General features: G+C 46.2%; 1 protein-coding gene across 2 annotated transcripts in view; it reads right to left on the bottom strand.

Moving 5' to 3' along the window:
• Positions 1 to 3,111: 3,111 nt before the first annotated feature.
• Positions 3,112 to 23,695, bottom strand: part of Alk (ALK receptor tyrosine kinase) — a 34,826-nt gene continuing 14,242 nt past the window's right edge. For both annotated transcript variants that reach the window (XM_032908950.1, XM_032908951.1), the window contains 5 exons: positions 20,002 to 20,094; positions 16,726 to 16,827; positions 9,000 to 9,134; positions 8,338 to 8,428; positions 3,112 to 4,384 (listed from right to left, as the gene is read on the bottom strand). In XM_032908950.1, coding sequence (XP_032764841.1) covers positions 3,707 to 4,384; positions 8,338 to 8,428; positions 9,000 to 9,134; positions 16,726 to 16,827; positions 20,002 to 20,094 — 1,099 coding nt within the window. In that variant the 3' untranslated portion in view covers positions 3,112 to 3,706. The remainder of the gene's footprint in view (positions 4,385 to 8,337; positions 8,429 to 8,999; positions 9,135 to 16,725; positions 16,828 to 20,001; positions 20,095 to 23,695) is intronic.

Below are 23,695 nucleotides of genomic sequence, written 5' to 3'. Positions count from 1 at the left end.
GAAAGAGGCCGAGGTTGTCCTCTACGGAGCCTGGTAACACCACTGTCCCAGGCGAGGGGCGCACACTCGTTTTACATGTATCATGCCGCAGAGAGAACAGGGTGGCTTTAGTTTTCTGTCCTAATTCACAGGACTTTCACGCCGTCCCACTAATTTTACATAATCACTCTGTCCCTGTCAAACTTTTCAAGTGTTTGCAGCTTAGCAAGAGTTTGGATTCAAGGATGCCTTTGAAATGAACTCTACCTGCGTCAGGGAACCAAGTGCAAACAGAACCTGACTAACAGCCTTCCCGTGGTTTCTCTGGCATCCTCTCTGATTTCAGGACATCGTGTCAAGGAATTCAGGAATAGTAGTTTGTATCTGTGAATGCGTGAGTGCGTGCGTGCGTGCGTGCGTGCAGCATGGGGAACCATCTGCTGCTGTGAAATTAGTAAAGTTGGATTGTGGCCTCTTTTGGGACTCATTAAAAAAATGCATTAGCGAAAGACAGATTGACAGCACTTCAGACAGCATTGGGAATCTTGCCCTGGAAAGCCTGCGTTTGGAGGAGTCTACGTTCATACACATTTTTTTTTTTTTTTTAATTTAAAGAGGGCTTTAAAGCTCAGGAGGACTTTTAATCCTGATGCATTACTGGAGAAAACCTATCACAGTAGCCCAGTCATTAGAATTGCTTACAGGTGCCTCTTGTGGATTTGGATGGAAAAGCCCCACGTTTTCAAATAATAAAATTAGTTTGTAATTATGTAATACTTTACCACCCTAGGGTTCACCAAATATTATGTGAAAATGACTATTTTAAAAGAGCTTCCTTTCTGTTTCCAATATTTGGGAGTTCGGTCTTTACAGTCTTCTTTTGAGCCCCAAAGGAGACAGTCAAGATGGCAGTCTTGTGACTGTCATCAGACAAAGGGAAACCTTACCTCCAGTGGGAGAGCCAAGAATCCTCAGTGTGCATAGGTCAGTCAACCCCACAGCATTTGGGAGCTACCAGAGTGCAAGAGGACTGCTTGTGATTTTGTGTTTACGATCTCCCAGGGGGACCAGGGCGTTACTGTCTTTTTTGGATATGTGCCTGGTTAACTTCAGTTAGCCGGGACTCAGACACCACTTGGTGCCAGAGAGCCTACCGTAGTCTGCTAAGCAGGACGTACTGTTTAAAGGCAGATGCCGCACCTCTCTTTTGATTTGACGTATACAGGCATCATATACTATTAACAAGCCGGCCATTCCTCACAGATTGCTACTCCCACAGGCGAACAGCCATGACTTTTTTGATTCTTCCTTTATAGACACAGAGTACAAATAATTAGACTAGCTTATGGTTTGATTAGCATGGCTCCTGCAAACCTTAATTGGGCCTGTTCACGTCCTAAGTGGAGCTCGCTGTCCTGGTTAATGAATGCATTAAGAGTCCAGCATCTGTATAGATTACCATAGCCATATGGCTGGCACAATACGTAGTGGACAGTAATCCAGAGTCATGGTGCCGAGGGAGTTGCGCCAACTTCAATGAAACATCTGATGTCATCATGGCTCAGTATGGAGCTGTTTATTTACTTATCCATGTACACAGGCTTGAAGGTTTGACCATCATTTACATGAACATTGATTGATACCAATAAAGACAGAGAAAAGCAACAAATCCATCAGTGGTAGTAAGGCACAACCTGAATCTGTAGTTTTTTTTAGAGCGGAAAGGGGCAAAATTCCCCCATTAACAACAGAGCTTACTCCCTGCCTAGTCGGTTAGTGACTACCGATGTTGCCGTTAGAAAAATGGAGCTGTTTTCTCGGTTACAGACAGCTCCTCTGGCATCAGCCTTCAGGGCAGTGTTTCTCAAAGCGAGACTCTGGAATCCCTTTGGGTGGTTTGTGAGCTGGAACAAGGTTTTTTGGTCGTGTGCCTATTTTTTTATTTTTTATTTTTTGCACAAACCCAAACTTTCCCGATAATGTGTTTGTTTTTTTTTTCCAGAACTGTTATCCACAGTTGCACGCCTGTCTTCCAGCTTCAGGGACGTCCCATGGGAAATGTTTTGGGAAGTTCTGGGAAAGAAGTCCCTGGAGTATTAAAGAATCTCTAGATGTTCAGAATCAATTCGAGGGCCAGATAACTGCCTTGTGGAAACTGAACCGTTGTCTGGAATTGGCATATTAGAACACAATGGCTCTCCTACACTCAAAGCGACACTTTTGCAGTGGACAAAATGGAGAAGATGAGGAGAAAGGCACACACACACACACACACACACACACACACACACACACACACGCAGTCCCTCTGCTGGAAATGCTTCGTACCTAGCAAGTAACAAAAATGTCTCACCCCAAAGAAATCATCATGGCTCCCACCAGGAACAAAATGGGCAGGAGAATACAGAAGGAGAGAAAAGGAACATGAAAACATAGGTAAACTCGGTATTGCATAAGCATGTGTAGAACATTTAATGGGTTCCCGATTGCATTTCATAGAAATAAATCTCATCTGTGAAAGCCAGGTTCAGAACACCCACTGAAACACAGCACTATCCTCAACTCTCCAAGCAATTTTTTAATTCCAAATGTTTTGTCGTAATCTGCATTGGAGATCTATATGAATTATGCTACGAGTATTAAATCATATTTGTATTCCCAGCAAACCAGGATCTCATGGCTAAGGGAGAAAGAGAGAGCTTGGGAGAACTGGGGAAGGACCAACCAGAGTCTAGACCACTGGAAGGCCCAGTGCATCACGGAGGAGGGGAGGAACTCAGGGAGGGTCGAGCCTCAGATGTATTGATATACGTGTCCACAAATGTGTGTCTTCCTATGCTTTCAATGGACCGCTGCTACTTGAGTTTTAAAAAGTGATCAGATCTGAATGAATGCAAAGTGTGGAAGTAAGTAATTTCAGTCTTGAGTTTTGAATCCAGTAGGAAACCTCACACGCGGTATTTTTACTTTTAGTAGGAAGAATTTTTTTTTCTTAAGGCATGAGGTATGTTAACAGGGTGTTTGAGTCGCTGCGTCTCTACTGGAGTTTCATACGCAAAGCATTTGCGATGGCTGCATTTCGCTTAGATGAATATATACACCTTTTTCACTATACTATGAACTAGTCACGACTTTTTTTTTTACAATAGGCAATGAGTTAGAACAATTAAAAGCCTCTAACCACCATCCACAGCGATGACAGTGTATGATATTTCTTTTCCAAGTAAATAACGTCTCTCCCCATGCTGAGTCATTGAAATTAATTCCTTTATTTCTGTTCCCTCGCCCCTCGAATGGTTCATATCCACAAGGCAAGGAAACACCTACGACTCCCCCTATGAGACATGGAGGCAGCTATTTCTGACTACACGGAAGCAGAGAGCACACACAAATCGGAAAGAAGCCTGAGGGGACTGTACAGCAGATCATGCACCAAAACTACGCAACCAATCTGGGCCTTGTACTGATCGCTTTCTTAAGAACGGCATTTTCTTCTTTTGAGAGGATGGATGAACCCATGCTCAAAACCCTTTCTAACACATCTTGAAAACAAGTTTTCCTCTTTTTTTTTCTTTTTCTCTTTTAAATGTGGCACTTCAAAACAAGTTGGCACAAAAATGAAAGTGAGTGACATTTGGTCTCGGATTTGTGGTGGAGTCATTCTGTCTGTCTCCCTCCCGGTGGGCATCAGCTCCAGCCAGGGAGAAAAGCTAGTGGGACGCAGGGCTCAGGGCCCTGGCTGGGTGACCTTATTCTTGCTTTTCAGCACGGTGTCCCCCGGGGCAGCAGTGGCTTCCAAGGGGAGACCCTGTTGCTGGTAACCATAGTTGACGTTGCCGCAGGGGAAGTGGCGCAGCCTGAACAGGGGCACCTCCTTCATGGTGGCGCTGAGCGCCGACGGCTCGAGCAGCAGCGCAGCCTCGGCTCTGCGGGGCCCCGCACCCGGCCCGGTCCAGCCACCCTCGGCCGCTCCAGCCCGGGCCTGCGGCTCCGCGCCCGGTGGGGGATGGGTCTTTTTGGCTGGCTTCTCGGTGAACCACGAGCCGTAGGTGGGGTTCCACAGGCTGGTCGGCTTGTTTCTGGAGCCCGGGCCTTTGTGCAGCTCTGGGGGAGGGTTGGGCTGAGAGAACGCCATGTTCACGTGGCCCCGATCGGCTGCACCTCGGGGCACCGGACCGGCACCCGCTCCCGCGCCCGCACCCGGGGGCTTCTTCACCAGCGGGCCTGGCGCCGCCAGGGCTGAGGGTTGGGGGGCTGAGGACGCCTCCTCCTGCTTCGCAGACTGGGGAGACACCAGCAGAGGAGGCATCCCCTCAGGATCTTTGGGGCGCATGGGCACTTTCTCCTCCTCCTCTACTACCGGGCCATATTCGATGGGCAGAGCTGTATTGATGACATCGGGGTCCTGTGGGAAGAAGAGAGAGGATGGATGAACACGGAATCATAGAGATGTTGAATCTGGAAGAGATGAGAGAGAAAGGAGAGAGGAGGGGGCGGGGCGGTGCTAACTGTTTACAGAGGATCATTTCTGTCAACTGGTCACAAACTAGAGTCACTGGAGACTCTAAGGAGAGAACCTTAACTGAGTTATTGCTTCCATCGATCCGATTGGCCTGTGGGCTTGTCTGTGGGGCATTTTCTTAATGATGGGTGTGTGAGGGCTCAGTCCACTGTGGGCAGTGTCACTCCTCCAGGGTTATATAAAAACAAGCTGAGCAAGCCGCAGGAACAAGCCAATAAGCAATCTTTCTCCGTGGTCTCTGCTTCAGTTCCTGTCCCTTGCCTTGAGCGCCTGCCCTGGCTTACCATGATGACAGACTGGTAAAGTGTTAGGGCGAAATGAACCCTTTCCTCCCCAAGTTGCGTTTGCCCATGGTGTTTATCGTAAACAGAAAACAGCAACAGGAAAGCAAGCTAAGCATTAATTCACAGGTAGGTATCGGAGTACTGAGTGTGCACCACTGTTCTTGAAAACCCACTGTAGTAGGAGAGGGTACCTGGTGCTTAGGGGTTGCTGGTGAGCCTGGGGGGCAGTGGGATGGGAGAGGACTGAGAGAAACCCCTGGGGCAATTTTTACAGATTTTTAATTTTTTTTATTAGATTTTAGTTTATTGTGCGTTTGTATATGTGTGCAGGTATGCGTGTGCGTGCGTGTGCATGTGTGCGTGCGTGCGAGAGTGTGTGTGTATAAGTTGAGGACAACCCTATGGAGTGGGTTCTCTGCCCTCCACTATGTGGGTTCTGGGGGGTCAAACAGGTCATTTGGCTCTGGCAAGCACAAACCTTAAGTCTGTTGAGCCATCTCATTGGTCCCTGCCTTTTTTTTTTTTTTTTTTTTTTACATTACTCTTAAAACATCACGGTCTATTTTCAGTACTATTTTTGCAACTTCAAAGACAAAAGATAATGTGACTTTTAGTTTTGTTGTAGGGAAGGTGGCAGGAAGAGGGACGCCACATTTGGCTTACGCAGGGCACGGTTTGCTCCTTCCCTAAGCAGCTGGAGTTTTCCTCGTAGTGACTCTCTGCTGTACGTTCTCATTGCCTGTGCAGATGTTCCAAGGCAGAGACTCATTCGCCCATTCAGACGTGATGGGCTTTTGTGGAGGAGAAACCATTCACAAAAAAACCAGCTCGTGCTAGATCACTGTCAGAGTCACAGACTGCGAGACGAAAGCAGACGCAGTTGCCATGGGTTTAAAGGAAAATTTGTGGGAGAAAACTCTGGGGAAATTTAATTCGGCGGTAGCTTATGCAAACGGAGGGGAAAAGGCTTCCACTGCTTAAGTTTTACAGAGCAGCACAGCGGTCCCGTATCCATCAGCAAAGGGCTTCAGAAAACATCTACAAATATCTTTTTAAAGGCCATTTCATTTCTCCCCAGCTCCTTCCACAGTGAGTCCTTTACGACACACAGCTGCCTAGCCACCTGCTTCTGTGAAGGTGTTACATATTCTGGAGAAAACACCCCAAAGAAGGTACGTGAATGTGTGTCGGTTTATGAGGGCATTCGATTCCTGTTACAGCATCCTAAGCTGAATGTCAGTAAACAAGGTTCCCTGGCACCCCCTTCCCCCCAGTAACATGGCCACTGAGGCCAGTTGGATGAAGAAGGTGTCACCCTCACAGCTGAAAGCCTTGGGAGGGTTGGGACAGTGCGCTAGACACACAGTGGCAGAAGTTTGCAGAAAGTGTCTGTCCTTGGTCCCAGCTGAGGGAATTTAGAGAGATAGTGGCTCATGGCTTGGCTTTTCTAAAATATCTCTGTGGCACGGACACGGGTTGGTGTCCCATGCGTCAGCAGATGAGTCCATTCCGGGCACATAGGGTGCTGGCTGGTTTTTTTTTTTTTTATGTCAGCTTGACACACACTAGAGTCATTGAGCGGTGGGAACTTCAATTAAGAAAATAGTCCCCATGAGGTCCGGCTGTGGGCGAGCCTGTGGGGCATTCTCTTAACTAGTGATTGATGGGAGAGCCCAGCCCACTGTGGGTGGGGCTACTCCTGGTCCTGAGTTGTGTAAGAAAGCAAGTTGAGCAAACCGCAAAGAGCAAGAAGCCAGTCAGCACCACCCCTCCACGATCTCTGCACCAGCTCCTGCCTCCAGGTTGCTGCCCTGACTTCCTTCAGCGATAGAGTGTGATATGGAAGTGTCAGCCTAATAAACCCTTTCCCCCCCAGCTTGCTTTTGGTCACTGGTCATGGTTTCATCACAGCCACAGTAACCTGAATAGTACAGGGGACCCTAGTGGACTTAATGAAGTCGGGAAAGGGCCGTGTTAGGGAGATGCCAAGGGGTTGGAGGGGGTAACGTGTAGGTGGGGAGAGAACATTAGTTCTAGTGTGGGGCATAGGGAGAGGATGCTAACTTAATTCTGTAACCTGACGGGATCAGAGCCAGGAGGGAGGGAAAGATGGCAGACGGTAAAGAGAAAACCGGCCACTGACATGAAGTCCCGAGAGGCTGCTGGTGAGACCCAGATAGGAAGCCGGACTGGGGAGCAGAGCTGCGGTGGAGAACGCTAGCAGATGCTCGTAAGTCTGTGCAAGACGCGAGAGGGAAAGAATCCTCCCACCACTACCTCTATTCCCCTGTTGGGCTGCTGCTGACGAGTGGGGAGGTACAGTCTGCTGAAGATGAAGATGAACGGTCACAATCCAGTCAAGACGGGAGGAAGTAGGAGAGGGCTCTACAGAGAACCCAGGATGGTTAGGGATCCTCCTGACTTGTGCAGCCTCTCTAAGCCCAGACCCTCCTCTATAAAAATGGGATAAAAGGAACCCTCCCTGCGAACAAAACAAAATAACACAGGACGCTGGGGCTGGAGATGGCTCGGTGGTTAAAATACTTGTTGCTCTTCTAGAGGACCCAAGTTCAGTTCCCAGGACCCACTTGGTGGCTCAGGAACATCTGTAAATGCCAGACCCAGAGATCTATCGCCCTCTTCTGGCCTGTAGGGGCATTGCAAGTATGTAAGGCAAAACATTCCCACACATACAATAAAAGCAAATCTTTAAAAAAAATAACATGGAAAAAGCAACTTGCATAGTATAATCCCACCCAAGTGCTACTGACAAATGGCTCGAACATTTCCTCAGAGTGGATTAGCTAATATATAATTACCATCTATTAAATGTTATTATTTGTTTAGCCAGATTGTAAGTCTTGGGAGCTTTCATTCTTCTTTATATCCTGTTTCATCTACAAAACTCTAGCTGCCTAGCTGTCTGTGATACAGCAACAACATGGCTACCTAAATAAGAACCAAACATCAATACGCTAACACGGAAGGGGAAATACCAGGAGCCCCACTTCTAGACAAAGAACTACAGGCAACTGATGATGGCTGAGAGGGGAGAATTACTCTCCCCGGGGTGGAATCCTCTAATCGGTTATCCAATAGAAGTGGTTGGCCTGAAATCATGTGCATACAAGGAATACAAAGTAGATTCAGAAGGCTGCATTTATATGCAATAATAATAATAATGATAATAATAATTTAATGGGACATGAATTTGAGAGGAAGGGGGTTGGGAGGCTTGGAGATGGGAGGGGCTGGAGTGAGGAAAGGGAAATGACGTAATTATATTTTAATTGTTAAGATGACCACACACAGCATTGGCTGTCTAGCAGGGACGGTAGTTATGCTGGTGAATTGGATAGATTCTGTCTGACGCTGTGTCGTGAAAGCAGAAGTTTCCAGAGTTTATTGTAGGACACGGGCAAAGTGAGATGCCGACCCCATCACTTTGGACATCAGGATACTGGGTCTCACAATCAGCGTTATTCTCTGGTGCCTTTAAACAGTTCCCCCCATGTAGAGCCGAGGCTGGTCAAGGGGAGGAAACAATTATACCTGGGTGCAGTATTCGATCCTCTCCAGAATGATGGCAAAGTTGGGTCTGTCCTCAGGCTGATGCTGCCAGCACTGAGTCATTATCCGGTATCTGAAACAACGAGCACAGTTATGAAAGTCAGCGGCTGCCTCTCCAGAATGGGAAGACAAATGGGGCCACGTGATTGATCTATGCTGTCCCCTGCTGGTAGGACAGGGAATCACTCCCAAATGTAAGTCCAGCAAAAGACACCCCCCACTTCTCCAAAGCCACGTTTAGGATGAAGTAATCTATCTCTATCTTGTTGTTGTGTATTTTTTTTGGAAAGGAGGTGAGGGAATACCATAGGGGACAGAAAACACATGCACATGAGTGTGTGCACACACACAAGCACAGGGGTGGGGGGTGACACAGTGCAGAGCCAACTGCTTGGGTCTGGGATACACATTTCTAAAGTCAGTTGAGACATGTAGGAGTAAAGTCTACCGTCTCTAGTCTAGCCTGGCAATTGTGTTTGAAGGGCTGGGCGACTGACCCATTACTAAAGTCTCTGGCACACTCTGGGGATATAGTAAAAGAAGGCTGCCACCTTCTCTTTAATTTTAAAGGAGCATTTGCAGATCTAAATACTGAGAAACAAGACCGTGCTCAGTTTCTAGTAGGAAGTTCCCAAAGGTCATACACAGGCCCGGGGCAGTTCTTAGGTGGGTCCATCCGTCCTCCACTGGTGACAAACTCCAGAACTTCCTGGTTGCTCTTGCTGGGGTATGGCATATATCCGAGAGAAAATATTTCCCACAGCAACACTCCAAAAGACCTGGGCATAGAAAGAAGACACAGATATTGATGTGGACGCAGGCACACACACAGACACCTAAGTTTTTAAGATGTTTTCCTTTATGTCTCTCTCTCTCTCTCTCTCTCTCTCTCTCTCTCTCTCTCTCTCTGTGTGTGTATGTGGGGGGGGGAGCTTATGCATACACACATTTGCACACATATACACAGAGGCCAAAGGACAACATTAAGTATTGTTTCTTAGAAACCATCTACTTTTTAGAAATTTTAAAAGAATTATTTAATCTCTCTTTTCCTTCTCTCCCTTGTCTTTGTCTCTACCCCTGTCTGTCTGTCTGTCTGTCTGTCTCTGTGTATGTGTGTGTGTGTGTTCCCACATGTGTTCACAGAGGCAAGAAGAGGGTGCTAGACTCCTCAGAGCTGGGGTTATTGGTGGGCATGAGCTGTTCAATATGGGAGTTGGGAATGGAACCCAGGTCCTCTGTAAGAGCAGCAAGTCCTCTTAACCATGGAATTGTTTCTCCTGCCCCTACTTTGCTTTTTTTTTTAAATTAAAATTCTTTAAAATATTTTTAGACACAGTTTCTCAGTGGCCCAGGGTTCACCAACGAAAGCTAGGCAGACAGACTAGCCCTCGAACCCCAGAGGTCCACCTGTTTCTGTCCCCCGATCTCTAGCGTTACAAACGATGCCATCACTCAACCTCCACCTTTCTTCCCTTCTTGTGGGTTCTGGAGGTGGACGGAGGTCTTTATACTTGTAACCTGCAGGCGCATCACTGACTGAACTATCTCTCCCATCCCAGCCGACTTTCTAGATTCAGAAAAATGAAGAGAATGACCAAGCACTACACAGGATTCTCTATTAAAAGATAACTCCTGCTGATGTGTTTTTCATTCCAGCTGAACTCTGTGCCTGGATTTTTTTTTTTTAATCCGATCACAGCTATGGAACCTTGATAATTCTGCTCACTTCATCATGGTACAATCATTTTCCATGCTAAAAAATTTTATAACTAGAGGGCGAAGTGTCTGTGAAATATTCTACTGCGATGTAACACGCTTGGCCCTATCACATTGCTTTCTGTTTTCAAAATTCTTTGAACCTTGTGTGGCCATCTTTCTGTATTTTTAGTTAATTTTACTTTACCTTTTTTTTGTGACAGAGTCTCATTCTGTATTACAGCTGTCTTTAAGTTTGCTACATTGCCCAGCTGGCTTCAAACTCAGAATCCTCCTGCCTCTGGAGTACTGGGAATATAAGTTGGGCTACCACAACCTGGCTTTTGCCTGCTTTTAAAGACTTCCTTAGGATAAACAGTTTCAAACTAACAGAATGGTCAAATCAAAGATATTCTCTTCCAGCATGTGTGTTCTGGGCATTGAACTCAGGTCTGGGAGAATATGGCAACCCATGACTTCCTATGGTAGAGTGTTTTACTGAGGTCTGTTAATCTAATCCTTATTTTTATCTTATATATTGTCTGTTCACCTCTTTTGCACCAGTTCATCTGTCAGGGCATGTTACTGGACTATCTTTTATCTATTATCTCATTTTGTCTTTTGGGCTGTAGACTTTCTTTGTATGTTTTTAACATGTTAGTCTTTTGTCAAAAACAAAGATGTTTATTTTCTGGTGGATTTTAGGGTGGGGCTGGGGATTGAATCCAGGGTCTTGCACGCGCTGGGCAAGCACTCTAACTGCCAAGTTCAGTCTTCAGCCCTGTGTTCTTTTTTTATTTTTTCTAACTTAATTTTGGGTGGTAAATCAGGTTGGCCTTGAACTTGCTCTGTAGCCAGGCGGGCTTTGATACTACAGTGTTCTTGCCTCGGCTCCTTAAAGAGTTCTGAGTACAAGAATGCAGCACAAGCCTAGCCACAGTTCCTGTTACTTGCTTTATGATTTTCTCCCCTCTCCCTCTCCCTCTCCCTCTCCCTCTCCTCTCCCCCTCCCTCTCCCTCCCTCCCTCCCTCCCTCCGTGTGTGTGTGTGTGTGTGTGTGTGTGTGTGTGTGTGTGTGTGTGTGTGTCTCTCTCTCTCTCTCTCTGGTATAACAATGGCTTTTGTTTTCAAGTAGTTAAGTATATTTGTTAAGTTTTTGTGACTTGTTCTATGTACTTCACAGTTATGCAATCTTCTCTTTACCAAAGACAAAATATTTGCTATTTTCTAGGTCTGTTTGTTTTTCCCTCTCCTCCAGTTCAGTTAGATTTTTATGTCCAGTGGGAGGGAGGGGTCAGAATTGGCTTGTTTGTCCGCATGGCTCTTTCAACACTTTATAAAACGACCCCTGTCCCCACTGGCTTTGGAGTGAAGACTGGGCAGTTCTCAGCAGACACACCCACCTCTTCCTCTCATCTCTTTGCTCTCTGCAGTGACAATATTCTTTCTGTTTTACTTCTTCTGCCTGTGTTTTGACATCAAATAAGACATTTCCCTCTTTTGAAAATTGTCTTTGATTTCCTGTTATTTGTTTTAAAGGACTTTCGAGACACCATTTATTAGGTTCCAGAAATAATATTTTCTGTTTTGATGGCAGTTTTTATTCTCTTAGTTTGATGATCAGATTTTGAGGAAGAAGATCCAGCTTTCTTCGAGTGTGTCAATGCAGGTTCTGCTGTTAGAAAAACGGCCCTAACGTGGACGAGGAAACACACTCTGTGCGGTAGGCGTCCTTTAACTGTTGCTATGTCGGTAAAAGTAGCTGCCTGCCAATGGCCAAGAACATGAATTATCCCCTCTCATGTGGTCTTCCCGACTCTAAGAGGAAAAGGACACCTTCTCTCCGGTCCCACTTCAGCAAACAACAATGTAACAGACAAAAATCAAAATCCAAGGAGGAAGTTATACAACTCTGCTGGTCTATCAATAGGTAAAAATGTAGACAGATACCCACTGGTGATTACAGTATCTTTTGTTGTTATTTAAAAGACAAGACCAGGTCTGGTTGTAGCTCAGGCTGGCCTGACACTATGTAGTCCAGGTTGGCCACAAACTCCCAGTCTTTCTGCCCAAGTCCCCTGAGTGCTGGGGTTAAAGGTATGTGCCACATCATTTGAGGGAACCTGGGTGTTAGTTTGCCTTCCTGATGCCACTGTGCCTTTCCTTCTTGAACACACAAATACAGACATATTTCCTCCCCATCCTACCCGCTTGGCCCCTTCACTGAAGTTTACAGTGTACCCCCCCTTTAATCTTCTTTAACATGTGACGTCATATACAACTAAGATTGTGTATTACATCATTATTTTTCTTTCTTTTTTCTTTTTGAAGTTATTTATTTTATATGAGTACCCTGTAGCTGTCTTCAGACACACCAGAAGAATTCATCAGATCTCATTACAGATGGTTGTGAGCCACCGTGTGGTTGCTGGGAATTGAACTCAGGACCTCTGGAAGAGCAGTCAGTGCTCTTAACCACTGAGCCATCTCTCCAGCCCCTTACATCATTATTTTTGCATTGTAAAATTATTTTAAAATACTACCACATCTTGGTTTCGGTGTGGTTTGATTTTCTGTTGTTGTTGTTGTTGTCTTTCCATCCTCCGATCGAGGGTGAAATAAGATGTTGTTTTCTTCTTTTCTGCTTTGTAAACTGCATGCTGGAGGGGATCTTGGCCCAAGTGTATCTGTGCCAAGTCAGCCCTTGCCTACTGTCACACCTCAAGAGCAAGCTGACAGGTCACAGGACATTCACGTATTCAGAACGATCACTAACTTGCTCATGTTATTCTGCCTTGGTACAGCAGGTGGCTGCCACTCTCTCTTTGGCTTGTTAAAACCGGTGGCTAGGCCTCCGCCCCTGCAGCTTCTGAAGCATCAGGTTTGAGGTGGGAGGGGGCAAGGACGTGGAGTTGCCAATGACTACCCAGGCTACCACCCTCTCTGGCCACTTTGAGACTCCCGGGGTTATTAGCTCAAGGCAAATCTCACAGGCCTAGAAATAACCAAGCTCAAAGCAGCCAACCCGAGTCCAGAAGGGCGTCTTCTATCTTAGGGCATCACCTCAATTTGGGGCTTTCAGACTCAGGACATTCTCACTGCGGCCTTGTGTTTTCTGTGCTAGGAACCATTTGCATGCACTCTGATGGCCGGGCTTTCGCCTCAGATCATTTTCTCTGTTTCTGCTTGGAAGCATGCGGAACCGTTATCAGCAATGACCCGGAACTCCATGGCGGTTTGCTTCTCTGTGGTTCTCACGCTGTGCCACTTGACAGTGGATACCTTTACCCTGGGGATGGAGGTCCTGCCTATTCTGGAAAACCTCCCTTTATTTCTTTGCCATTTTTACTCTCTATATTTCCCAGGTCTTTCCTCCTGGGACCCTAACTTTGCTGGGTCATCAGCTCCATCGGCTTGTCTGCTCCATTTTCCCCTTTCTTTCCTACGCCTCTCATCTCTTTAGCGTTGTTTCCCTGAAGATTTACTTACTTCTGTATTCCAGCCCGTCCATGGCTTTTACATGGCGGTTATCAGATTAAAAAACAATAAACTTCATTTTTTTTAATAGGATAGTTCGCATTGTGAAGGGACCGTGTTGTTATAAATATTGTTCCCCTGCACACTGTACCCGGTTCTCAAGTATTTTTAGCATTATATTAGCATGGTACATTTATTATAATTAATGGAGCAGCATTAAGGCATTATTAACTAAAACCCATAGTTTATTCAGATTTCCCCAGCTTTCACTGAATTTCCCTATTCTCTTCCCAGATCCCATTACAGCATCACATTATACTGAGTGGTCACACTCCCTTGGGCTTCTCCTGATGTCCTTGTTCTTGCTGGCCTTGCCAGGTTTGAGCAGCCCTGTCAGTGGGGTATCTCTCAGCTGGGACTCACCTGCTTTTGTCATGATTACTCGTGTGTGTGTGTGTGTGTGTGTGTGTGTGTGTGTGTGTGTGTGAGTGTGTGTGTGAGTGTGTGTGTGAGTGTGTGTGAGTGTGTGTGTGTGTGTGTGTGTGTGTGTGTGTGTGTGTGTGTGTGTGGTGTGTGTGTGTGTGTGTGTGTGTGTGAGTGTGTGTGTGTGTGTGTGTGTGTGTGTGTGTGTGTGTGTGTGTGTGTGTGTGAGTGTGTGTGGGTGTGTGTGTGTGTGTGTGTGTGTGTGTGTGTGTGTGTGTGTGTGTGTGTGTGTGTGTGTAAGGAGTTTGAGGAGGAAGAGCCACTCCCACCCTTCATCCTAGGAGTGTGTACCTAAATGGGAATCAGGATGCTGATACTGGCCTCAGTCTCAGGCCTGAGGCTGTGCTTGTCAGCTTTCTCAACTGTGAGTCCCTCTCTGCTGTTTCCCTCCCACTTCTGTGCCCCTGGGACCTGCAAGGCTGCGGTTGTCTACAGCATGCAGGCTCAGAGGACCTCCTTGAGCGTTTCTGTTTGTCCTATAGCAGCCAGGAAGAAAAAAGCCATTTGCTGGGCGCTGTAAGATAATGGAAATCTGCTCTCAGATGGGTCTGAAAGGAGTGCTCCCAGGCAGTTGTGACAATGACACTGTGCAGTTGGTCCCTCTGAGGTTCTAGGACATCGGTTCTCTCAATCTATAGGCCATGACCCCTTTGGGGGTCACTTATCAGATATCCTGTGTACCAGACATTTATACTATAATCCATGACAGTGGCATTGAAGTAGCAATGAAAATAATTGTATGGCCGGGGAACACCACCACATGAGGAACTATTAAAGGGTCACAGTGTTAGGAAGGCTGAGAGCCATTGCTCTGGAGCAAAGCTTGTCTCTCTGCTTGCTTCTTTCAGCCTCTGATGGCAGCTGGGGTCCCTTCCTGTGGCCACTTCACTAGAGACTCTAGGGTCAGTCTGCTCGCTCCTCTGTATGTGCAGACTCTTCCCATCCCCCACCCTAACAGGAACACTGGTCTAGTCATTTGTTCTTTTCCCCAGGAGATTATAAAACAAAAGAAAAGAGAATCTACTCTGCCTCCAGATCCTTCTTTTAATCACATTCCCCAGGAAGCTTGAGGCTGGGGCATTTGCGTATTTGAATTGCTGATGAGTGCCTGAGGATCTGTTGTTGCTGACCAGTAGACCCCACTTTGAGACCCACTGGGTTAGATCCAGGCAGATGCCACTGGCTCATACATAGTTTCTAACCTAGGTCAGAAGGGGGCTCTGCCACTGGGGTGGTTCGAATTAAAATGGATGGCCCTCATAGGCTCATAGGGAGTGGCACTGTTAGGAGGTGTGGCCTTGTTGAAGTAGGTGTGTCTTTGTTGGGGGAAGTGTATCAATAGGGGTTGGGCTTTGAGATCTCAGTGAGCTCAAGCCAGACCTAGTGGCTCACTCCCTCCTGCCTTGGGATGCAGATGTAGAACTCTCCTCTACTTCTTGAGCACCAGGTCTGCTTGGAAGCTATTATGCTTCCTGCATGATAATGATAATGATGATGTGAGGATAATGGACTGAACCTCTGAACTGTAAGCCAGCCTCAACTAAATGTTTTCCTTTATAAGGGTTGCCACAGTCATGGTGTCTCTTCACAATATTAAAACTCTAACTAAATCAGCCATCTTAAGACATTACCATTGAGGGGTTGGGGATTTAGCTCAGTGGTAGAGCGCTTGCCAGAAAGCACAAGGCCCTGGGTTCGGGTCCTCAGCTCCGAAAAAAAAAAAAAAAAAAAAAAAAGAGAGAGAAAAAAAAGACATTACCATTGAGTCAGCTAACAATTGTGGGATTCTGGGATTAGAATCTCATGATTTCATGGCTTCCAGGGCTCTTGGTGCAAGGAGGACACACCCTACACTAGGTAGACTTTGAAAGCTGTTCCTGCTATGATTGGGTACCTCATCAGCAATGATGGTGTCGATGCTACACCAGAGGGCCTTTGGGAATCCCTTTGATGAGAGAGCACTGGGTTTAGTGACAGAGGAAGAACAGGCCACAGAATTCAGAGGGTGAAGGGTTGACCCAGAGGACTTGGTTAGTTCTTACAGACCTTTAACCAATTTTCCTACTTGCTATACTCATACTTTCAATTCCTGGGCATTTGGGACTCTGAGGAGACTGAACATGCTGGTTCTGAATCTGAATTGTGGTTTTGGATGTCAACATTTTTCTCTTCTAGTGGAGAAATGACTTGTCCATGAACTTGTCTGGGTCTAACCTGTTCTAAGTGTTTTTTTTTTTCCCCACCTTTTTCTTCTTGTTATGGGGTTTAATGCAATTCAAAAGACTCCTTTTACTGGGGTGTGTGTGTGTGTGTGTGTGTGTGTGTGTGTGTGTGTGTGTGTATACAATGTATACAAGTATGTTCGTGCTTTGTGAGGGAGCTTGTGTTCGACTTGCCATTTAAAAAGGATAAGGGAGTCTCAATATGTAGCCTGCCAGCCATTGAAGTCAGCATCACTGGCGAGCTTGGTAGAAATGCAAGTTCATCTGGATCCCATTCTTGAATCATCAGCTCTTAGTGTAGGGCCTGGCGATGTGCATGTTAAGATGCCTTTCTGATCATCCTGATAAATGACCACTTATGAGCCTACACCATGACTTCTTCCTTTCCGTCTCATAGCAAAGGAGCTGCCGGAGGAGTGTACTCCAGTTGGTCCAAGATCACCATCTCGGGCCACAGTGATGCTTGGAAGAGGGCAGTAGAAAGACTTACCATGTATCTGTTTTAGAAGTAAATATTCCTTCCATGAAGGCCTCCGGGGGCATCCACTTCACTGGCAGCATGGCACAGCCTCCCTTTCTGTAGTAGCTGGCCCTGTGTGGGGAGAGGAGGAGACCATGCTTGGATCTGAAGGGATCTGAACAGAAGCTCTGCCTGCCTGTGAACAAACTGAAATTAAAGACAGGTCCTGGGTGGCCGGGGAGGAGAACAGGGGAGCACAGATCATTTAGTTAAGAATCCCAGTGTCACTTAATGGCCCACTGGAGGCACCGAGGGAAAGATCTATGCAGCGACTAAGGTCCCTGCTAGCAACTGTTTAGATTTCCCTGTTGGGTTTTGTTTATTATAATTCACAATGAATAATATTACTCTGCCCTTAGAAGTACAGCGTGTTTCTGATGACCTACAGTAATTCGACTTCCAGAATGGGAGGGCTGAGATCAGGGCTTGTGTCTTACTCATTTCTGGTCTTCCATGGGAGTTATACAGTGGCGTTTCATTCACTGTTGGTACTCAACAAATAATCTAGACAGCTGGCCGGAGGCTGCCTCCCATAACACACCCAAACAGAAGGACACAGGCTGTGCACAGAGCTGGCTTAGCACATAGACGAATTAATTTATTGGTTTTCATCAGTAATGCCATTGACGCAACTGGCTAATAAGAACTAATAAATTAACTCATTTACCCGTTAAGCCAATTCCACACCTAGTGTTCTGAGCCCGTGTGTGTTATGGGAAGCAGCTTCCCACCAGCTGTCTACACTAATTAATGACTTCAATAAACATGGTCTGAGTATTAGAATGTATCAAGTACTCTGCCATGTGCTGAAGTCATAAATAAATCATAGACTCTCTTTCTCCCAAGGATACAGTTCAGTAGACGAGACACACACCCCTGAAATTGCAACACAGACATCGTGTGTGATAATATAGTAGGTATGGAGGTCTGTGGACGAAAGATTGATTTTCTGGACATACAATAAGGGTAGAGAAAGGGGCAGCGGGTAGAGACAAGGGCAGCACAGAGAGGCATTTACGGAGCTGGTCAAGTTCTCATCAAAGACCATATCTGGCCTAACAATCTACAAATGCATACAACTGGAGTATGGGCTGAAGTCTGGAGATAAGGGCTTGCTTTGGTTTAGATCTTAAGTGTCCCTAGAAGTCAGGTGCTATTGTCTTAGTCACCAACCTGGCGTACTTCTGGGATGTAGTAGAGCCTTTAAGTTAGCAGTTTTCAACCTGTGGGTATCAACTCCTTTGGAAAACCTCTCCTTCCAAAAATATTTGCATTGCAATTCATCACAGTAGCAAAATTACTGTTATGAGGTATCGATGAAGATAATGCTATGGTTGGAAGTCACCAGAACGTGAGGCACTGCAGTGACCGGTCTCAGCGTTAGGAAGGTTGAAAGTCACTGCTCTGGGTGGTGGGGCGTCTCAGAAGGCAGTTAGGTCACAGGAAGCATGCTCTTGAGGATGTGTGGACCACAGTCCAGTCATCCTTTTGTCTATACTTCTGTGAGGCCACCATGAGGAGAACATGGTGCCATGTGTTCCTGCCCCGATGTACTGTACCATAGGTTGGAGCAATAGAGGCAAACCTATGACCATAACCTAGGGCTCTGCAACCGTGGTCCAGAAGCAATATGTCCATCTTGAGCTGTCCATCTAGCTCAAGTGTGTGCCACAGAGATGGAAATCCTGACTTCCAGGAAGTTGTCAGAGAGGAAGACCCAGCAAGGAAGGAAGGGCCAGATAACACATGACACTGCTGTCCTTGAAACTGGAGGCAATTCCCGATGTCCAGAGAAAGTACAGGAAGGGATGCAGAGACTTGGGGAGGAGGCTGTGATGGTTAGCGCTGATTCTCAGTGGAACAGGCTCTAGAATCACCTGGATGATGAGCCTCTCTGGGCATGCCTACAAGGGATTGTCTTAAATAGGTTAAGTGAGGTGGGAAGACATGCCCTGGAGGGGGGGCGTGACATCATTACCTGGACTTGGGTTCTGGACTGGAAGAAGAGGAGGAGGAGGAAGGAAGGAAGGAAGGAAGGAGGAGAGGAGGAGGGAGGGAGGGAGTAGGGAAGGAGGAGGAAGAGAAGGAGGAGGAGGGGGAGGAGGAGGAGGAGGGGGAGGAGGAAGAGGAGGAGAAGAAGAAGAAGAGGAAGAAGAAGAAGAAGAAGAAGAAGAAGAAGAAGAAGAAGAAGAAGAAGAAGAAGAAGAAGAAGAAGAAGAAGAAGTAGAAGTAGAAGTAGAAGTAGAAGTAGAAGTAGAAGTAGAAAAAGCATGTTGAGCATGTATTCATCTCTCTCTGTTTCCTGATTGTGGGTGTGATATGAGCAGCTACTTCAAGCCCCTACTGCCTTGACTTCCCCTACCATGATGGACTGTGCTCTTGAGCCATGACAGCAGCACTCTGTCTCAGGAGATGGGTTTTAATTCTCACCAAAGTCCTCTGTGGTTTCCAGATAATCTTATGCAATGCTCAGAGACTGAAAGCTCTATGTCCATGATCCCACTTAGTTGCAATGAATGAGTTAATTATCGACCACGCAAAGACCAGCATGCTCATCCCACCTATCATGTCGGAGTTGTAAATAACTAGAAGGAAGAAGAAACTAAGATCGGGAGGTAAAGAGAGAAAGTACAGCAGAACCACTCTATTATATATAAAGACCCTGTATTCATTACTGTTATTATCATTATTTAAAGTGTTGAGGACCAAGACTGGAGCTCGTACATGCCTTACAAGTGTTCTATCACCATGCTACAACCATCATTCCTTCACTGGCAATTTTTATGTCATTTTCAGAGTGGGACAGGGAGAAAACAGGAGCAAACAATGAAGCCAAGCTAGGATGTGTTTTGAACTCCATTTCTGATTCTCTGACTGTGGGCAAGGCCTAGCACCCTGTCTTTCCTGGGGAGTTTGTGCCTATGAATGAATGCTACCCTAATGGTTTAGAATCTTTGCACGTTGAGGGGAGGGGGTGAGTAAGCTATAAAGCCCCTTTCAAAGCTTTGCCCACGTCAGGCGTCCATGTTGTTCTCTGTGTTAGAATGTGGACAACAGCTCTGAGGGTTGGAACCTGAGGGATGAGACAAACCACGGTTCCCATGTTGTGGAAGATTCTCGCTGAAATTCCATGTGGAAAGCTAACAAGATACCAGGTGATATTAGATATAAGCGGTCACAGGCGTCTGTCTGAGGAGACTGGCTGGTGGAGGAAGGTGTTGGTGGAGCAAGGCGATTAATCCTCACCTGTAGATATCTCGGGCCATCCCGAAGTCTCCGATCTTCGCTATTCTCCCAGCTCCTGGACAGGTCAGCAGACAGTTTCTAGCAGCAATATCGCTGGAAAGCAAAACACATGAGGAAACAGGGTTCTTAATTTTATACATAAAACTTCCTAGTGTTGGTTGGTATTAGGAATTGCCTTCAGCAGTGACACAGTTTGGTCACTGGTGTCATGGCAACAGCCATACATTCCCAGAAGACCTTTTGGCTCAATTTGCACATCCACCTGGGAATAGTTATGTCACATTCCAAATAAAAGGCAGATTTCCTCTGCCCTTATTCTCTTTTCTCCTCCCCCTCCCCAATTCCCCTTGTCCTGTTCTCCCATTAAATCTCACCACGTGGAACCATACTGTTTTTGTGTGCTCTATCCAGACAGGCGAGGCCAATATTTAATAACAATGAGATTTTAATAACAACACCTAGGACCTCCATCTTCGGTGAAATTCAAACAGTCCTTCCCTTCACCCTGTATTTATACTGTTATATTATCCTTCACTGTGACAGAGACAGCCATGCCGATTCCAGACCAGGATGAGGGGAACTGGTTGCAAAGTGTGGTGGCTTGGATGAGAATTGCCTCTCACTGGCTCATGTATTTGCACACTTCCTGGTTCCTGGTTGGTGGTGCTTTTGAGGGGAGGTTGTGAAATCTTTGGGAGGCAGAGGCTTGCCGGAGGCATCAGTAAGGGTGATCTTTAGAGCCTCACCCCACTTCCAGCTCACTCCCTGTGTTCATGGGTGAAGACGTAATCTCTCGGCTTCCTGGTGCTTCTCTTGTGGTGACGGACTCTCCCTCTGGAGTTGTAAGCCCAAATGAACTCATTCCCTCACAATTGCTTTTGAATATGGGTGCTTTATTTATTTATTTTTTTTATCTCAGCAACAGAAAAGCAACTAATCTAACAATGCTTACTGAGATACGAGCAATGAAGGCATCTATAATTTAAAGTAGAACTTGCTGGTCTTTCGTTGAGCGATAGGCACTGTTAAAGTCTAATTCTCATTACAATGTGCAGGGTATTATAATGATCCTCATTTTATGAAAAATCTAAGCTAAAGGCAGACTGCACAGGGGCATAAGAAACGCTATCTGGCTTTGGAATACCGTTCTGCATAGAGCACGGCTTAGTGTTAGTCTTTTGCCGGCGGTTTGAAGAAATGTTCAGAACACTATGACTTCAAATTCAAACAGGTTACCATACTTCCAAACATTTCTAGTTCTTTTTCATAATAACCGGTATCGTTCTGACACCTGTGAGTTTTATCTAGCGCCACTGCTAAGCCCTGCAGCTGAAGAGTCACTTTTTCCAAGCTGAGAAGTTGGCACTCGTTCCTGGGCTCCAGGTGGCTCATTCCCCTGCAGCATGCCTCTGAGGCACCACTGCTGGACGTGTCCACCTTGACCCCAGACTGATTCTTCCCCATCAACATAGGTGTGGGAACTGAGGCTCCAGCCAGAAGTCTGGAGTGTGGTGCTAATCATGTTAAAAGCCCTGTGCATAAAACAACCAGCAAGTACCTTCGGGGGCACAGATGGTGTTTTTATACTTCGAGTGGCTTCACGGAGGTTCTTCTTCTTGGTTGAGGATGGATTTGGAGGATAAACAACTGGCTGAGATGACGTCTAACAATTAGGATGGGCTGGGGGGGGGTCCTCGGTGGTGTGTAAGCACGTGGGCTGGAACTTAGTCTCCCCAGAACCCAGTGCCAGCATGGTGGGGCGGCCTGCTTGCAATTCTAGCCCTGGAAGGTTAGACAGGGAGTCTCCAGAGCAAGTGGGCGAGCGAGGTGAGCCATGTAAAGACCCTTGTGTTTGACTGAAAGAGCCTGCCTCGGTGAATCCGAAGGAAAAGAGATAGACTAATTCCTGACCTCAGTCTTGAGCCCCACATGGATGAGCACACATATGCATGCACCTACACATATATGCCCACATATATGGAAAACATGCATTATGCATACTAACACACGCACACACACACACATGCACACACACACATACACACTCCCATATCACATACACAGACCTACATAGATACACACATACATGCACACACACACACACACACACACAAACACACACACACACACACACACACACACACACAAACACACACACACAAACACACACACATACACACATACACACTCCCATATCATATACCATCCCCCCCATACCACACACACACAAACACACACAGACACACATACATGCACAAACACATACACACAGACACACAGACACACACACACACACACACACACACACACACACACAAACACACTGAAGAAGCTCAGGAAGGTGGCGTGCATATTCTTAGTACTTGAAAGTCTGAGACTGGAGAGCCTGCATTTGCAGCTATTTTTGGCTAAATACAAGTCCTAGGCCAGCCTGGGCTACCTAGTGAGACCCTCTCCTTAAAAATAGAGTAAAAGGGGGATGGAGAGATTGCTCGGTGGCTAAGAGCACTTTCTGCTCTGGTAGAGATCCTGGGTTCACTTCCCAGCAACCACACGGTGGCTCACAACCATCTGTAACTCCAGTTCCAGGTCTGACCTCCATAGGTACCAGATACACGCTATGCACATACATACATGCAGGCAAAACACTCATACTCATAAAAATGTAAGAGAAATAAAATAAAAGTTTAAATCTAAAATATTTTTAAAGTACGATTGGGTATCAGAAAGGTTACAGAAAGACGGTCTGGGGTGAGAACCAGGCGCTGTTAACCAATTCATAAGGCTGAAACTGAATTTTGGAGGAGCAGTGGTTCACAAAATACCCAAAGTGAACCTTAGAAAGCACAAAATGGCACCAAAATAAAGGAAAAACAATTAGCCGTTAATTTTGAAGAGAAATATAATGAAGTGTGTGGGGAAACATTTACAACTCCCAAAAGGTCTGTACACGGAAGCGTGTGAGATCATTGCTTTAAAGGTGACTTTGAATTTAATGATAAGGAAATAATGCCATCAGACACACAAGGGATTGGTAGAACAGCACATGCATCTTGAAATTTCATTAAACCATGTCCAAAAGCAACGATTTTAGTGAAGAGAGAATGTGGGAGCGTGCGGCTGGTGAGGGGGTCTGCTCTGAGTTCAGAAAATGCGGCGGCCTGGGAATCTGCGAGGCAGGGTCAAGGGTGTTGGGCGAGGGAGAGTTACAAGGGTAACTGCTGTGGAGGGTCCCAGGAAACTCTTAACAAGTTGGAAGCTGCAAAAGGCACTTCCCTGATGCAAGATACCACAGGAGCCCAGGAGAAAAGCTCTGACAGAGGTGGGCAATTTCCAGACGTTTCCTTTCTTTTCAAATAGGTCATTCAACACAATCTTCACTTGACCTTTGACATTTAACTTCTTGAGGAGGACAAAATGAGAGGCTGGGGAGAAGAAGCTAAAGAGCTTGCTGTAGAAGTATGAAGAACGGAGTTTGGATCTCCCAATACGCACATAAAAAGTCAGGGGTGGTGGCTTGGATTGGTAACCTCGTGAGAGACCAATGTTTTGGGTTCAGACTCTATCTTAGAGAACCTGACCTAAGGTTGAACTCAAGTTAACTAACAGGCCAGTACCTAGCACCAGTTTCTAGGCTACTCCCCAACAAAACTTGCAACTCTAGGTTAGCCCAACCCTGACCCCAACACACACA

This window comes from Rattus rattus, chromosome 7 (genome assembly GCF_011064425.1).
Source record: "Rattus rattus isolate New Zealand chromosome 7, Rrattus_CSIRO_v1, whole genome shotgun sequence".
Lineage (NCBI taxonomy): Eukaryota > Metazoa > Chordata > Mammalia > Rodentia > Muridae > Rattus > Rattus rattus.
The sequence above is the reverse complement of the archived record's forward strand: the minus strand, read 5'-3'. Positions and strand labels throughout refer to the sequence as shown.